Source organism: Dermacentor variabilis, chromosome 2 (genome assembly GCF_050947875.1).
Source record: "Dermacentor variabilis isolate Ectoservices chromosome 2, ASM5094787v1, whole genome shotgun sequence".
Lineage (NCBI taxonomy): Eukaryota > Metazoa > Arthropoda > Arachnida > Ixodida > Ixodidae > Dermacentor > Dermacentor variabilis.
In genome coordinates, this window is record NC_134569.1 from 196,906,768 (window position 1) to 196,925,765 (window position 18,998).

The window sequence follows — 18,998 nt, forward strand, 5'->3', positions numbered from 1 at the left end:
TTAGGCGTTTCTTTCATTGTTTCTTATTGCATGGAAAAATATAGCGTCAAATGCGCTAGAAAAAATAATCAACCGCAGTCCTATGAGTAAGAGAATGATCATACTATAAGAAAGTACTCGAAACTTGTGAATGCCAAACTGTATGGTTGTCCAGGACGGACGCTACCCTTCTTTCTTCTACGACCTAGTGGAGTGTCACGAGGAGTATGAAAAATCCCGAAATTGTGCGCATTAAAAACAGCCTATCAGACATTCAGCAGATGTTTGCAGCACCGCAGTAATGTTACCGCCTTCCACAGTAGCGCACGCCCAATCATTTCTGCACTAAAACTGCTCAGTCCGCTTTAAAATGACAAATTAGAGCGCGCCACAAAATTATAAGCACGCGCCATCCTCGGCTTTCAGTAGTGGCCTCTGAACAAAGGGCTGCTACAGTGCGTTCCAGCTCTTACGCTGTCAGCTGGAGCGGCGCAGATGAACATAATTGTGTTCGTAAGACTGGTACGCCGCTATCGTAGAAACGCCCTTTTATATCAGAAGCTGCGGCGGCTGTTTTGTGTTTATGAATCAACTAACGCTTACTATTGGCGAAAGTACTGAAGCTTGCACCTGCGCCACCGTTATATACGTGCCTTTATTCGGCTACAGTACTCGTGTTTGCAATGACGGGTAAGGCGAGCTTACGGATCATACAAAAATTTGAAGCTTTGTGAACAGGTTTCTTTTGCGTCAGATTTTTCTAGCGTCAAAATTTCTTCGTAAGTTAACATAGTGAATTTCGCCCTTGCTGTCTTCATATCCTTCTGCCCATTCTCTATTTAGTCTTGTTCGCTCGTCAAACAGCTAGCACACATTCATTTATCGTGCTCCCATAATAACGGATTCATTGCGTCGTCGAATGCAGAACACTGGAAATGCAGTTGGCTTGGTTTATATTATTTTCTCTATTTCTTTTTTTTTGCTGCGCGAGGTAATTGTTGCGTATTTCTTTTCAGCTTCGAGACAGAACGAAGCTAGATGTAACGGAGTGGCGAAAGCCGCTGCGGCCGTAAAGTCAGCAGCAACAACAACAGGAAACATGAGGTTCCAGAGTCAAGGAGGCCACACGCAAGCGCTTGCCACCTTGCGGCAGAGAAATTGCAGTATAAAACGCTCGACCGTGCCACAGCACCTCACTTACAACTGTCAGTACTTCCACACTGCCGGGCAAGCTTTGAGCAGGAAAAAGTTGCAGTAGCTCGTCTTGGAGACAAGAGTCTGCAGATCTCTGCGCGCACCTTTCAGTGTCCGAAAGGTTCCCTCGCACTACCAGTCATAATGCATTCGACTTCAGCTCTCCTCGCGCAGGTAAGTGCATTATGATCGAATTTACTTGGTGCGCCTATGGTCAAGGCAGGTGCGCAAAAGTATACATTTTTTTATTTGCTCATTGAGAGAGCACCCCGAGTGTGCGGAGCCGTGCACCTACCAATTCATGTGTACATGTTCACATTTCCACACTGGAGGTCGTAGCTTCAATGTGGAACAATATTTAACCTAGGCTGCCTGCTGGTTGCTCTGATAGCGTGCAAGATGCGGCTTTTCCCTGATTATATTGTATTAAGTACTTTCAGAGAGCGTGCAATCGGTGGGCAGCAGCGCGCGTTTGCGTCGTCTGGTAGAGATCACGGAATTTAGACAATATTTTAACATTGCAATCAGGAACTAATCGCAGGTCAGCACTTCTCGCACTTCCTTTTCTAAGCGAATATTTTTGCTACGGTCAGCCAGAAGAGGCAGAAGTAATGCCCCGATATAAGGCAAGGGTATTTTACCAATTACTAGCGTTCTCCAAGCGGACGGTGCTAGTATTCATAAAAATATACATAAAAAGCCAATTGCGTAGCCGGAAGTGCGAGTATAAGTGACCAGTCCTTTTTTACTAAAATTGAATAGAGGATTAGATCTAGAAGCAATGGCCCATGCTATACGTGGCAACAAACTGATGCATAGCGCATCTCTAATCTTCTGTAAACATTGGCAAGGGGGAATCTGTACACTAAACGCAGAAAATAATTTTCCTTGCTCTACAAGGACACATGACAAGAACATATTTGGCAAGAAGTGTGTGCATACGCCCCGTGGTGCAGATACGGTGGTGTGGGATATCCACCACCATAAATGCAACCATACCACATACATACTTTTGAAGCACATGTTGGGTAGTTTTGCTACAGCGTATAGCAAAGGAGCAGCATCTTCTACCAGTAAACCCATATGCAATAAAAGCTTCCTCTGTGATAGCAAATTAGTGGACACACCAGGCGGATATACGCCGTCGTAGTGGACGTTGCAGTGACTGTTCGTAGAAGTCCAAATGCGGTGACACCGCGGCCATGCGTGGTGAGGCGAGAAGGACGGTTGCTTCCTGGGGCATCCCCTTCTCGAGCCCGGACGGCAGGAAGGCGGGGAGGGTGCGTGACGACTTGCCTCGCCCGCAAGGTGGGAGCAGGGAGACGTGCACGCGTTAGTCGTGGAGGCGGTAAGGGCGACAGAGTTGCGCGCGTCTTCACTTCTACTCTGGCGGCCGCTGCGCACAGCGCGACCGCACGCGTCGCATCTTGCAGGTAGTCTGTGGTTGGTTTGAAGGCTATCTGACAGCTTGGCAAGCGCCGTGTTCTTGCGAGTCCGATTCGCTTTGGAGCGAAAAGCTTCCATGAAGTGGAATTTGCTAACCGCTGCTGCCTCTCTTGAGAACGCCAGGATACTGAAAGCCAGTGTTCGCGATCATCGGCTCGTGTTTGCTTGCACGCGCTTGACACCGTGCACGTTAAATTAGTTCATAAGCGAATCTTTCTCACAGCTTATACAGCTAATAACACTACTAACGTTACTGCAGATAGCTGTCTCATAATTTGCTATCGCAAGAAATACTTCGCCTTTAGGGCTAAACTGAGGTGGCTGTTTCCTATCTCTCGCGTGAAAGTTGCGTGATCCAAACTAAGAATCTTTCGTACAAAATCGACATAAGCCTGTCATGCGTGTACGCTCCTCTTGGCGTTCTACGCTGACGCACGCAAGAGAAACCTTGACAAACTGTAGAGAAGATGGAAGCGCTCGCCAATGTGAATCTCATCAGCTCAGGACCAATTTTGTCGCTGTGTTTTACTGCTGGGGTCATTCATTTCCAAACGAGTTTTGCACTTCGTTTAGATATGTGGGCTTAAGAGCATGGTGTAAGTGACCCTAGGTGTTCTTTTCGTGATGTCTTCGTTATTAGCCCGCTGCCCGCTTCACAAAAGGGAGAGCAGATGATCTTCCAGATGAGTGACAGGAACTACGTTAAGTTTCGCCCACCCCGCTATTTCCGAGGCATACTGCCCCATATTATTGCTTGCTCTTTTCCTTCTATATAGAAGGCGCCACAACCTAAACCTGCTTAGCATGCCTGTATAGCAGGCGGGACTATCGATGCACCCTTAAATTGCTGAAACACAAGATGACATGTGAAGCGTAGACAAAGATCAGGTGCGGCAAGGCTAAGTGTGGTCTGCGCATCGCGTGCCATTTGATAAAAAAGCGATACGTGGTTGTTTTACATCAATGTATGTTAAGTCAGGGCAGTTGGAGAGAGGCCACAAAAGGAGTAAACTGCAAGTGCAAAATTACGAAGCCACTGTGGCCACGGATAGGCTTGACACAGTGACGCAATCGTTCCACCAATATCGAATGGCGGTGGAATTATTCTGATATTTATGCGCATTTACTTCTCTATCACTTTCTACTAATTTACATTCCTATGACTTATACAGCTTTCGCTAGCGTTAACAATCCGCTTGGCTAAACTAATTAAAAGGGATGGTTTGCGCCACGTTGTGCAGCATACCTAATGGTAACATGATAGGAACTGATCTGCGATTTTTCAGGTACTCGTGGTTTCCATGGTTTCCATGACTCTGGGCGGCGGTCAGTTTGGATTTGGCAGCGGATTTGGCGGTGGACTTGGCGGCGGACTCGGTGGCGCCTTTGGCACTTCCTATGGCGCCACATTCGCACGGCAAGCACAGTATTACGTGAGTTCCTCCAGACGTATATAAAATACAATAGCGTCGTTTCTTCGTCGCTGTGAGGCCACACGCACTAGAAAATGAGTTGGTGTATAGCCGTAGCTTCTAACAAAAGGTGACATACAACGTGTTGGGTAAATGAGGCAGGTGGCTTGTGTGGTGCCTCTTTCCAATGCTGAATTATATCGCGATATGTATTCGTCCTTTCTGCAGCAAACCATGTGCCCTTGCTGCGACGAAATACTAGTCCTCGCGCAAGAAGTTGCAATTACCTTTCTTGAATCAACCGTTATGGATAAATTATTTTTGAGGACGTGAAACTGTTCGCTGGACCTTCAGTTTAACATTGTGTGCTTGGTTTTTCATTAGAAGGTTATACTGATTCTTCAAGCAGTGCTGATTAAAAAAAACATTCCAAGGGTCAACAGCATCGCGTGTAACGAAACAGCACATCAGATGATGTTGCACAGCTAATATTGTCACGAGAATTAACCTCTGCATGCACCCGTTGCATAAAGATCAGAGAATTCTCATGTGGCATTGCTCTGTTAAGTCCCGTAAAATGAGAAATGTTGTCACTTCCAAAAAAGAAACGCAAGATAATCTACATGTTGACTTCCCTAAAAAGTAGCATAAATGTCATTAATTATCTCCCGAGCTCTGCAGCATGCGATTATCAGTACAATCGACATGGGAACACTCTGCCTGGTGTACGGAATTAATGAAACCACAATGCGGTTTCACGGTCTGAGAAGAGTTGCCGCTGCAGCAATTGCAAAGTTTCGAACGGGAAAAACTTATGTATGTGCCGTTTTCTAAGCAGGGCGTTGATAACGGTTTAATTTGCTAATAAAAATCAGCTACTGTTTTGCGAAAAAGTTGTTAGTTGCATTTCCACCAGACATGGGGCCCTATAACGTAAAACTATTCCAATATGTTTCTATTCCAGTCTCCTGACGTCAAATTTGCGTAACCACCGACGCAAGCACCGTGCTTTCACCCGCAGGGTTGTCTGAACAGGCCAATCAAACGCTCTCCTCGTTCATAGGAGGTAACATTTGTTTGCTTGAAAAACGAATAATATTGCCTACACTGAGCGGCTTGTCATGTCTAATTGGCTGACAAGAGGCGAGGAGAACGCTCAAGTGGAGAGGGATTCACTGGGGCAGAGCCTGTGCACTGAAAATCGATAACCGGATGAAGAGGGTGGTGCCGGCGTCTTCGATTGCTCGTCTTTCCCTTACTTAGCTTGTGGTGGCTGGTCGAAAATCACGGCGGTATGCAACTGAAGCTTAAGAATGACGCTAAAACTGACCCTCAGGAAAGAAGAGTTGGCAGAATTCGGTGGTAAACGTGATGAAAGGGCTCGAAAACGTTACACGGCCACGCAAGAAGTTTTATTATACGCAAATACACCCATGCTCTCCGGTAGGTGTGAGTAGCCAGGGTCTCAGCGATCGGCGGCAGCCATCTTTTATTCCTTTCGGAACGGGGCAGCCTGCGGCTATTCCGAAGAAAATTCAGTTTTGTTCGGCATATTAATGCATCTTTATCGCGTACACGTCCTTTTGACGCGGTGAGTTTGTGCGGTTTTTTGACGTCGCGTGACAGGCAGGTGAAGTGGGTGCAGCCCGAAAACTATTTACCAATAGCCAAGGGCTAACGGCGAAAAAGGGTCAAATCATAAATAACTGTTTTTCTTTTTTCTCTCAAATCATGCATAATCAGTATGTACACATCATATCAGGTAGGGAGGTATCGCGGTTTTCGTGACGTCACGTGACAGACAAGTGAAGTGGGCGCGGTCGCAAAAAGTTGACCAATCGTGGAGGGCCGATAGCAGAATTGGAACAGAAAAGTTTAGAATTGTTTTACGTTATACCGCCCATGCTTCAGACCGGCTCTCATAGGAACACCGGTGCTAATCATTTTCTATGTGGAAATACAATTACAAGAATTCTATGTTTTGTGGGAAACACACGTAATCAAGAAATAAAAAAAAAACAGGCAGGAAGGTCGTGAACATCATTCAACATCAGGAACCGACGTTGAATTTCCCGTCATTCGCATCTAGAATACCTGTGAATATCTTCGGAAATTCGTAATCAACCTGCCAGCTTAAAATGTGTGTATACTTTCTACCTGTGATACTTAGCAATTGTTGTTAATATATCTCGAGAAATAATAAATCATGCTGGGTTAAAATTAAGTTCACTGCGCCGCGATAGAAAGTTTCTTTCAGAAAGATGCCTAGCAGCAAGCAACGCCTTCGAGCTTGAAACCGCATTTTGTGAAGAAGAATGGTGCACAAATGAAACCTTAGATACAAATGACATTGATCATCACATTATATTTGTGCTAAGCTATAGTCATGTCGCACTCATCTCAAATCTCTGAACGCAGCCAGCGCAACCGTACAGCTTCGGCTACAACAACGTCGACCAGTACGGCACCAGGTCCTACCGCAAAGAACAGGGCGACGCCTCCAACACCAAGACGGGCATGTACGGCTACTCGGACGCCAACGGCATCTTCCGCCAGGTGAAGTACATCGCTGATGCTGGCGGATTCCGCGCAAAGATTGACACCAACGAGCCCGGAACCGCCCCGGGAGCCAGTGCCGACGCGGTCTACAATGCGAACCCTCTCCCCGCTGGCCTGCAGTACCGAATCATTGGTGGATCCTCCCCCTTCTCCTCTCCGTACACGAGCGCCTCCACTTCTGGCTTCGGTTACGGCGGTCCTTGGTCTGGATAGTCAAGTGCGTGACGAAGGGAAGTGTTTGTTGATTATTTGACCCCGCTTCTGACGATGTTCCCTTGTCGAAGGAACAGGCTATCCAGCCGTTGTCAGAAGCCGTGTCGTTTCTTATGAACTCTACAGTTGCGACTGTATACATGCAGGTTAACGAATCTTAACTGCGAATAAAAGTTTGCTTCAGCGATCTTCAACTGATCCTCCTCGTTTTCTTTTCGGGAGAATTAAGGTATCTGTGCGGACTCTGGGAAGCTCGCGGAAGCTCGCAGAGCGTTGCGATTTGCAAGAACCAAAAATGGCGTCAGACATTCGCAGTCTCTCGGGATTGTGTCTTTATTTATATATAATTGTGTCAATGGATTCTATGCGATTTCGGCAGGCGTGCGCTCTTTGGAATACCAGTACCCTTCTTGTAGGCAACGGTTCCTTACCAGTCCCCTCTCACGTGCCCAAGTGCACCTCGATAAGGCTCTTCAGCAAGTATCTCAAGTTTCTTTTTAGGTTGCGCAGATATGTTTTGACAAAGTCCGGGCTCCCTGATTTGAAGGGCCATCAGTATTGATGCCAACGACTTCAGCAACATGCAACATAACGCTTTTGATCGAACCTTAGCTAACGAATGTTGGACAGCTTTCATTATATTACTCTCTTTCACTAATTCCGATTCGTCCCATAAGTCGAAGGTGACTTCAAGGGCCTGAGCATGGTACTCCGCCTTTTCCTCGAAGTGACGCCATTTCCGCCGAAAGGCGTGGCCATCCGTGAATTGCGCGGGGCACTCTGCTGCATCCTGGCGAAGTGCCGCGGCTCCTCTTTAGTGCGAAAGATGTGCAGCGAATTCGCCGTATTCGCGCGGAAACGTGTCAGGGTGCGATTGCAGTGTTTGCTTAAGTGCATCCCGGCGTGCTTGGCAGCGTCATATATATATATATATATATATATATATATATATATATAAGCGAATATATATATAAATATAAGAAATATATATATATATATATATATATATATATATATATATATATATATATATATATACGAAGCGATGCTGCAGCACTTTTTACAACATGCACCTAGCTCTGTACATATACTGCAGGTTAGACGTTACTGAACGAAAGAAAGATGAAAAAATTATTGGGCATATTAATGCTACTTTGAACGCACAAGTAGGTTAAATGAAAGAAAGACATAGCATCCGTCTGGTTACTGATTTGATAATTTCCTTTCATTCAATCTCGCAACTAATCATTGAGGGGGGTGGGGGCTGTTCTTGAGGTGTAGGGTCGTAGTTTTGAAGTGAGTGCATGTGTACAATGCATGGTAGAAAGGACATAAAAACAACAAAACGTCGCAATCAACCGCACAAAGACACACTGTATCACTTGCTGCAGTATGATTTGGAGATGTTATAGCTAGTTCTGCAAAAAATTATGTTCACACAATGTTGTTGGGGAACCACTGTGAGGTCTTTGGGTGCAGCAGTAACTAAAGTACGCAGAAATTGCTCTTGGCCCTGCCAACATGCAGCGTGCATCAGCTGGGGTGTGTTTACATGTTGTGAACTACTTTGGCTGTATCGATTTCTACTCGGCAAATGACAGCAGTGCCTGATTACTTAGCGTGGAAATGAGCATAGGAGTGCTCGTGTACTGGCAACCCAGTGCATGGCCGAGACATCCAAGTGTCGATCACTATAGAATATTGGCGTCACTTGCCGGCGTAGTTCTCGTATATTTCTAGCCTGCTATGTCATGCCTGTGTTGGCCTCTGGTATGAAGGCATAAATCCCAACGAAGAAATACACCACCACATGTCTCATGTATTTTTATCGTTTACACCAGAGAGCTTCTTTCAGAGGGAGGGCACAAGTTGAAAAGGAAATGTATAATAGCTAGATGAACAATACTTGCATAAGCAATTCTATAAATAAGCATGGCGACTGCTATTCCGTGTTCTCAAAGAGCATTTTTTGTCATGTAAGCATGATGGGCGTTGGTTGACACACGTCCCATTTTGAGATGCGGTATTCCTCACTGATTTTGTTGCAGCAGTCGCTCGCCATAGTTGAACAAAATAGAAAAACGATCAAAATCCGACGCACAGTTTGCCGTGTCAATGCATTGTCAAGTGGGACGAACACACTGACCCTTGAGTGAGTTACGGTGCCCGCCTAGACGCATGCTGAGGCACCGGCCAGTTTGCATTGGACCAAATTTACACGTGATCAAAAGAGCAGACTACACTACCCCTTGAGCACCAAAGATCAGTTTTGGGTATCTTTAACTAAGCCAGCCTCCACGGCCGGGGTGCCCTTTTCAAATAACATGTGGACTACTAAGCACATATATTTTCAGCAAAGATAAAGTAGGCAGTGTATCCACAACGATTAACAACTGAATTGAGAAAGGCAAGAAGGCAAGTGAGGTTTCCTTCATTAAAGATACGGCTAAATTTCTCTAGTGTGCGTCAGAGGCTGTGTACTAAATTCCTTTCATATGTGGTCAAATGTACATAGGGCAGACTGGCCGGTGCCTAAATATGTAGTTATGAGATCACTATATTTCACTCAACATACCAGTATGCTCTTCCGACATGGCCATGCATTGCTCCAATGGGGCTTCAGGCCTGATTAAGATTGTTTATCTATTTTCAGTCATGGTTTAAAATTGCCAGGAGGAATCAGCAGCCACTCATACCGCATAAGTAACAAGATGTGTGAGCCGGTCCCCATTATCACTGCATGAGGAAAGGCGTCCTTTATAGATAACAAGAGATAGAAATAAGGCTGCGAATCTACTTACTTTTTCAATGCAAATATGGTTTATCGTGATTCCATACCTTTGTATTACAACTTCCGCCTTCCTTCTCAATTAGTGCACAATAAAAGTGCACATCCAGGGATATTGTTTTTAAATCATTCCATCAACTTAAACAGTCAGTTGTTAGCCGAGGTCACGTTGTATGGTCTTCCTTCCTTCACTGTGTAAATTTTGTCCTGAAAAGTTACATGAACGGACCGACATACTCAAACCGACAATACAAGTATCACCTAGCGGACGCGGCTGGTTCTCAGAAATGCACAAAAACACTGATGAATGTTTGTTGGCATCCTGTACTGCCTGCAAACACACTTCGACATTGCTGCAGTAGACATAGGCACACAACTGCTGTAGGGCCCACCTGCATGAATGGGGGTCGCTTGCAAAGAATATAAACAAAGGGCGATAAAACACAGCAAGCATACCAATAAACACCTCACTACTGAAGTAACTACAACACAGCACAATTCGAGCTCATCTATTGTGTATTTGCCAGTGACCGGTATTATAAGAACAAGACAGAAATAATTGTAACTATCAATGTTGAACCATCGTATTCATGCTGCATGATAAGTCATGTTACACATAAATGGCACACTACACTTCCAGTTCTTTTAGATTGGACAAAAACTGCACATGCCTGTAGCATAAGTTTCAGAAAGAAAAATATTGGAAATATATGCTACATCATAGGAAACAGTTCAAAACAAATAAAACCAAAATTAAGCGAGAAATATACTGAGTAATAAGTGACAATATAATTTACATGCAGCCAAGCCAGTGATGCGAGAAAAAATGGTAAACGTCAATACGTGTGAGCTGCAGTTTTATACAGAACCCGATAATGTGTGCACAATGTCTAGGAACAAAAATATGCAGTAAGTGGAACGAAGTTGAATAAATATTTGGCCTACTAAGTAAGCTGCGTTTAGTAATATCTCCATAAACATATCCACGAAGGATAGCAAATTCCCATTTTTTGGATCACGTACACTTAATGAATACATGAAATGTCTATCCAGATTACACGCCGTGGTGCTGCAGCTATGGCCACGGTTTAGCTTGTGGCCATTATTATGGGTCACGGCTTCATCCCAACAAAAATAATAATGTGTTCACTTATACCTGTGGCACAATAAGACTGTCATGTTGTGAACACATGCAAGAAGAATGTAAAAACAGTCACGAAAACAATGCCTGCACTAGTGCAAAGTGGCAACAGAGCACAAATCGAAGTCAATGATGAATTTCATGATAACAGGGACGTCATTGCTTCAACACAACAAAATTTTTAACACGCACGCAGGAGTAGCAGCGCGTTACAAGAAACTTTTGCTTACATAACTATTCTAGAGTTTCCTTCATGACTTAGTTTAAGCAACTTTCCACTGTCATGTTTAGTTAAGTCAAAGTTGTGGCAACGACCCTTGTCAAGCTGTGATTGCTTACATTTTTTCCCTAATACTGCTCGTAAACCGAAAACCATGTAAGCAGAAATTATTTACAACGTCGAATCTTTTATACTCGTGAAAACTTCGTTCCAGTTGGAACAGGTCAAGAGGCAGATGAGTCGTTGTCATGCGATTTCAGCAGAAAAGCGGTAGCTCACGCGTAGGCCAGCATGATGAACATGACTGTTTCCGCATGTAATCTTTCCCGTAAGAAAACGCTTATCAATAGGGTTTTTTAGCAGTGCTACGGAAAGTACGGCATGCGGTACGATATTACCGTTGCGTCTTACCGTACCGCGTCGACCGAAAACGTTTTAGCTATGCAGGTTGCTCGACACGGAACGGTAATATGACTATGATGATCGTGTTTAATGCAAATTAAAGGTGCTTCGTGCCGAGGCCAAGATAGTTAGTTTATATGTATGTATTTACATATATACATATATGCAAAACGTCTATAAGCCTTTGACAAGCAGCATTTATTTTTGCTGCGAAGTCCAAATCTTGTTTTATAGTTGCGTGCATGCGCCCGTGGTTAGCCGGTTGGAAGTTGGGTCACTGCGACGGCTGACTGTACGTGGTTAGGCTTCTGCAGGACCGCGTTGCAAGTCTACGTTGTTTTGGAGGTTTTCTCTTTGGCCAAGTTGACTACGTGCATATGTCACATCGCGGCCTGTATAGCGACGATCTCCTACTGCGCTCTGTGTCATACAGACAAATAGACGACATTTGCCTCCTACAACCCGAGCCCGCGCCACGCAGTAATTTATACGACCGTGGTTTGCTGGATGTGGAGACGATGGACAGCGATGAGTTTTACCACTTGTTTCGCTTTCGAAAAATGGACTTGGCAGACCTTGCATCGGCTCTGCTGATTCTCGAAAAGGTCGTCACTGCCCAGCGCATCCGGGTTCCAGGTAACGAGGCGCTCTGTACGACACTTCGACACCTGGCCTACCCCAACCGTTTGTGCGAGCTGGAGCTCATGTTTAACAGGTACAGCTTTGTGCTGTCAAGCGTCGTGCCTTCAGTGATAGCACATATGGAGCACTACTTCGACCACCTGCTGGCTGACATGACCACGCACAATTGGCTAAACTTGCTCGCCGTCGAGAAATTCTCCGAGGTGAGTCGGCCTGGTAAAACTCCTTCAGCAATGAATCACGATGTAGAGCCGATACATGAGTCACATTTACGCAACCTTATTCGAAGGCGCCGGACACTCCATTAACAGACGTGCATTAAGATGTCGGGTTGTGCATTGCCTAATGATTCATGATAATTACAGTATATCTATTGTGAAGTCAGTAAAGTTGCTTTTCTGCATAACATTCAACAGCATGAAGTACATGCACATGTTAAGCGTTACGAGAAATGAGATGTTCTGTCGAGCGCGGCACGTTGGACGCGCCATCCGATACCTCGGCCTCACGCGCACTCGATCTAAATCAAGCCCAGTCTGCATCGAAATCCTGGAGTGAGATTCGCTTTCTTGCGTTACTCGCTGCATGGAGCCAGTCACAACCGAGAAACTTGCAGTGCCTTCGGCAGAATGGTTGCAGCACATGGAAGTGAAGGGATGCAGGGGGCTCATTACACACAAAGTTCGATGCACGTTGCTTTTTATTTGTTACGACTGGACATGTTGGGCAAAACAAATGGTCACATCAATGTGCACGCTATGCACAAAGAAAAAAAATTTAAGCTTAATTTTCTTGAGGACCTTGCTAAAATAAGTCAGTTGAGCTGTTTCAATTTGTCTGCTTCCATTTTTAAAACATCAGAGAAAATGTACGTCAAAATGTGGTGGTTTCACATTAGAAAAATTGGGGTAGAGGGAAGGGGGGGGTAGGTTAACATCGCAAGTGAGCAACTCACTTTGACAAAATGTGCTCACTTTACCACCCTTAACTTCTATGCAAAAAGATATCTTTTCATCCCCCCCCCCCCCCTGTGCTCAATTTTCAGCTGTTATTCTTTTTCTCAGGCTGTCCATGCCAAGGGTGGCCCATTTGATAATTGCTAGGCCTTCGTCGATGGGACGGCACGTCAGATTTGTCACCCAACGGTTTACCAGCAAGAGCACTATTCAGGGCACAAGAGGCACCACGTGCAAAAATATCAAGCTGTGATGTGCCCAAATGGCATAGTTTGCCAAATGGATGGGCCTTTCAAGGGGCGACGTCTTGATGCGGGTAAGTGCATGCGATCCAATAGCTCAAGGAACTGTGTCGACGTAGTTGCAGAGGTAATTGAACCTCCGCGTTAATTTATTTGCAGTGTGCTTTCAGACATTGGTTACCAAATTCGCCAACCTTTTTATTTACTTTATGGCAAAGTAGCTGCTTTGATTTACGATTACTGATAGCTCTGAACTAAGTTTGTTGGCACTTGAAGAGCTCATTGGTCTTATTTTCGGCTTGTACACACCAGGCTTGCTGCACAACGCCACAGCAGTGCATATCTTCATGGTTTGAAACTTGACCCTTCGGTTGTTGGCCTTGCAGTTGAAATACATGGGGAGATCATAAAACAGAGCCACTTTTCAGCCCATGAGTCAAAAATAGTGCATGACTGTTGCATGAGAATTAGTGTGGCAACCACTGGTGTGAGACAACCTAAAATGTCAAGTGAAAATAGAAACAGGGAAACTGGCATCGAGTTGTGGCAAATTTCATGCAGGAAAACTTCATATCTGCACGTTTGTCGTGCTTTGGCTGTAGCAAAAAAGCTATCGTACAGCGCGGTGAAGCGATGGGCCATTTTATTTCGGCAGGAATAAAACAGTTGTTGCAGTAACTGTGCGCTGGCAGACCTACAGATTGATCATACAAATACAAGCGTCGTCTGCGTATTGACATCTTGACAAGCACAACAGTTGGTACCTAAACAACAGACCTGGCAAAATGCCACATGCGAAATGCAGTGTCTTCCAAACAAATCAAATAATGTTTATTATTTGCAAAGGTGGTACATACTAGGTGAAATATACGGAAGAAGATCCCATAGCTCATAGCTGTAAGGCGACCTGTATTGAGGCGCATGAAGTGAGTGAGCAACAGTGAATACACATTAGCAATGACTAGTAAGCACAGCTATTAAACATAATTCCTATACAACAAAATAGTAGCATAAAACATAAGGTCCATCAACTCAACCTTCTATTAGAAACAGGATTAGTTTTTTTCTTAAATTTAACGTAACATCTGCATAGTTTTCAATCATTAGGCAGGTTATTCCAAAGTATTTCAGCTGCAAATTGGGCTGTTTTCCAATGTTGCTGCATACTTCAGGTAGTAAAAGTTGTTATTTAAAGCATGTTATGGGAATGGTAAAGGTATTCCTTTCCTATGCATTAATTGGAATGAGGTTGTTTGTATTCTTGAATGGCATGATAATTAGGCATATTGAACCATAAGTCATAGCCATAAGATTTAACCATAAGCATTCACAGAACGATTTAATGATCCCGAAGGAGTGCAAGGGCGTTGGCATAGAAAGAACTGAAGGTGATTAAGTGGATTAACCAGATGCACACGTATTACACCAGGATGATACATAGTAAGTAAAATGACTCTGAATGAATGTTTAGTACATTGATAGTAACGTAGGGCAGCTATAGTATTGTCGCGCTTTTTTAGGATTATTAGCCCATAGGTCATTTTTTGGTTTGTGCTAAATCAGTATAGAATATTTTAAGATAGAGTCTAAGATAACACATAGGAAGGAACGTTGCTTAACTGCACATAATTTAACTTGTTAGAGTGTGATTGCTATAGAGTAGGCTGAAGTTTTTAAAGGCAGAGTTGGAGATCATAAATGCAGTTTTAGATTTATTAATCTGGAGAGTAGACATTCCACCATTCTGTCAAATGGTTGAGGTCAATAAGGTATCTAGTTTGGGAAAGAATTGATGAGTCTATTCCTGCTATTGTCCTCTCATCTGCATAGAGAATAGGTGTAGAGTTAAAGACAGTTGGCGATATCGCTAATGTAGATGAGAAAACATTTATGGAGAACTTCCTCATGTAGCTCTCTAAGTATGCGTAAGCATTGTGCCACTTGGTTATCTCCGCACAGCCTGGTGTCATTACCAGCATTATGGAACTTCATCTGACCAGTACAAACTCATCAACTTTCATTGATTGTTCGCTGCACGTTTGATAGCCAACATGATAAGACAGGTTTAATTAAGATAGAATTCATTACAGTACTTAAACCCACGATCATTGCTGTTAATTGTGAGTGGGTCTGGCGGCAGCATCGCAAACATGCGCTACAAATTTGCCTACTTCTTACAGATTGCTGCAAGTACCTGTTTCCACAATCTTCAATGTTGTGCTCCTTCCGATTGCCGGCTCGTCGGTCTGCCCCACCGGACGGTCGACGCTTGCTCAGGAAGCTTCACGTGTCCGTTGCCAACGAAGGCACTAAACGCTAGCGTGTCCGCCGGCGTGGACTGTTCCCTCCCCTGTTGGCCAGCACTAACCTGGCGGTACTGCGCATGCTCCGGCACCTTGGTGACATGTACGTGCTCGCAACAGGATAAAGGGCGGACACCTCTGGGGTTCCACTTCAGTGGGTCTGGCGGCAGCATTGAAAACATGCGCTACAAATTTGCCTACTTCTTCTTACAGGTATGCAATTGGTATGGTTGTAAATGCTATACAAATGATGATCGGTTCTTGTTGCTGCTGCCGGACCCTCCCACGTTCTTTTTCCCGAAAAGTGCTGCCTGTCTTGTGCACATGTTGAAAAGCCTGTTGATTCTTTCAGGCGACAAAGAAGCTAATCCGGGTCCCATCACTGAAATAATGTTGGCCGAATTGTCATCAGGACAGGCGCGCATAAGCAACGAAATATGTGCACTAACTTCTAAAATTGCCTGTTTCTATGATCGTCTAGCTAAACTAGTCACTCGTCGCCAACAACAAAGATGTCGGTGAGCGCATGCAGGAACTAGAAAATACTGTTTCTCGTCTCTCAGATTTGGTCCAAATCTGGACTGTAAGAATGACGACCATGAAAATTGGTCGCGACAGAATAACTTGGTTATTCATGTTTTACCTGAAACACTGAATGAGACACCTGAGGCACTTCTTACTTCGGTACTAAGCATGTTAACGTCAAAGCTTGACGTCACGTGTGATAACATCGAGCGTTGCAACAGACTTGGGAAAAAGGACAGGTAAAGATAGACCAGCGATTATGAAACTGTTGGATTTTCGAACCAAATTACATATCTTACCTAACGCACCCTAACTGAAAGGTCCAAACATTTACATCAATGAAGACTTTTCTGCACGCGTGCGACAGGTGCGCAGAAGCCTATGGCAGAATTCAACGGAACTCAGAAAAGTCACAAAGAAAGTACGGTTACAACAAGAGCACCTGATTATCGACAGTGTTCGGTACGAGTGGAGCGACGCCCGAAAGTGCGTTGTTATAAGGCGCCTGATTACGCCGTTCCCAGGATTTCCAACTGACTTCCATATAAGAGGAAACTGACACTTCTGAACTTTAATGCGCGCAGCTTGGTTAACAAATATGTTTGTTTCAACTGGCTTATAGAATGTCACAAACCAGCAATAACATGTGTTACTGAGACTTGGCTAAATGGCTCCATTTCTGAGAATGAATTTTTGTCGCCTGATTACTGAGTGTTGAGAAATGGTGGTGGCGTAACGCTTTTTATTTCTAAAGATATTAAATACGTTTTGCTGCCAAAGCTTCATGATAGCGAATCGGTTTGGTGAAAGATTGACTTTGGCGGCTTTACTATTATTGTGATTGGCGCTGTATACCAACCGCCAAATGATGTCTGTTCAATCCACGCTGTCACGGATTATATTGCAGTGAACAGGCTACAAAAAAGCCAGTTAATAATATGTGGCGATTTTAATGCCCCCTACATTGACTGGCGTTCTCTTTCTTCTACTGGACGTGATCAACCCATATGCGACGCTCTAATCATTCTTGCTGTGTCGTATGATTTAACACAGGTCGTTAGCTCGTTCACCCGAGAATCTGATATTTTGTATTTGGTCTTCCTCAGTGATGGCCTCCTGTATAGCGAATGTGACGTTGTGGAGGGCATCTCCGATCACAAGGCGGCAATTGTCTACCTAGTTATTGCTTAGAGCCCAATAAACCAACATATACTACTGTCCATGACTTTTCTCAAGATGACGATAATTCTATCGTCGCCTCGCTTGCATCACACTTTCTTGAGTTTATGCTTTCGAATGATGCCTTAGGTGTTGACTTGTCAGTTGAAATGTTTCACAAAATTGTCAAAGAGGGCATAGCTAATTTCGTACTAAAATGTGCAAAGCGAAACCCGAAACACCCTTGGTACACTTGATCGATTATACAGTTGATTCGCCGGATAAAGCACTTCCGTCGTGGCTTACGCACACAGAATGTCCAAGAAAACTGAATGCTAACATCGCTTAGACAAACTCTTAAGACTAAAATGCCGCACGGTAGAGACTTCTACTATTACAACGCTCTGACGACATTCCTAAAAGACAACCTATCCAAATTCTGGAAAACTGTTGTTCCTCCTGTGTCTATCTCAACTTCTATGGTCATTAAAGGGCAGTCGTGTTCAAATGCTGTCATGACCTCTGAAGCGTTCAATACATATTTTAAATCTGTTTTCGTTGAAGATAACGGCATTATCCCTAAGTTTCACTGTGGTAGTGCTTCAGCATGTTTTGCAAAACTTCAGATAACGATTAGCGGAGTTCACGGCCTCTTGTTAAATATTGATACTAGTAAAAGTGCAGGACCAGATAACATTCCAAACACGTCTTTAAAGAGATACTTAGAATATTGTGTGCGGTATCTATTATCTTTCAAAAATCTGTCGAATCGCAAACTGTTCCCAGTGTCTGGAAGGTTGCTCAATTTGTACCGACACACAAATCTGGCATTAGGCAAACAATTTCCAATTATAGACCAATCTCGTTATTATCTACTTGTTATGAACTACTAGAAAACATAATTGATAAGCATATTATAGAGTACCTCAACGATTACAACATTCTTTCACATCATCAGCATGGATTTAGATCGGGTTGTTCCACGGTTACGCAACTAATTGAATTCATTCACGACGTTGCTACTACACTTAACAATCGTGGCCAGATTGACGCCATATTTGTTGACTACTCCAAAGCGTTTGACAAGGTATGTCATGCTGAGGTACTTATGAAGCTTGACTCTTTATTCAGAGGCATACACGGCAATCACTTGCTTGGCTGGATAAGAGACTACTTGCATCTGCGGTCCCAGGTTGTCTCATCTAATCAGGCGCACTCATCTTCAGTCGGCATTTCTTCCGGCGTCCCACAGGGCTCTGTATTGGGACCACTTTTATTCATTATTTACCTTAATGATGTCAGGAGTGTTGTTACTAACACTGCTGTTAAGCTCCGTTTGTGTGCAGACGACTGTGTCTTGTACTCTAACATCGTCAGCGTCAATGCCCAGGAGAGGCTGAATAACACCTTCAATGCCTTCTGCAACTGGAGCAAGACCTGGCAAGCGCAACTCAACTTCGATAAAACGGTATCGATGACCTCTTCGAACAAAAAGGGACCCCTGAAATTTGCCTGCAGTACTGATGAGAAGATTTTGACTTCTGTCACCGAGTTAAAATATCTTGGCGTATTTTTTCTTCCAACTTAAAATGGCGCAAACACGTCGACTTCATTCCTTCCAGGGCTCTAAAACGACTTGGATATTTGAAAAGAACACTAAAACCAGCAACCAAGGAATGCAAACTAGCAGCTTACAGATCTCTCGTGAGGCCCACTCTAGAATATGCATCTGTTGTCTGGTCACCCCACTGAGTATCTGATGTATCAAAGCTTGAGGCCGTGCAGAAGAAAGCTGCTCTCTGCACAGCCACACTTCTC

General features: G+C 44.2%; 1 protein-coding gene across 1 annotated transcript; it reads left to right on the forward strand.

The window, feature by feature from the left end:
* The first annotated feature begins 1,001 nt into the window (after window positions 1-1,001).
* LOC142571137 (uncharacterized) lies at window positions 1,002-6,899 on the forward strand. The gene is made up of 3 exons (XM_075679420.1): window positions 1,002-1,347; window positions 3,906-4,052; window positions 6,450-6,899. The coding sequence occupies exons 1-3, from the start codon at window positions 1,318-1,320 to the stop codon at window positions 6,801-6,803; spliced, it is 531 nt and encodes a 176-aa protein (XP_075535535.1). The 5' UTR covers window positions 1,002-1,317; the 3' UTR covers window positions 6,804-6,899.
* Window positions 6,900-18,998: the final 12,099 nt, after the last annotated feature.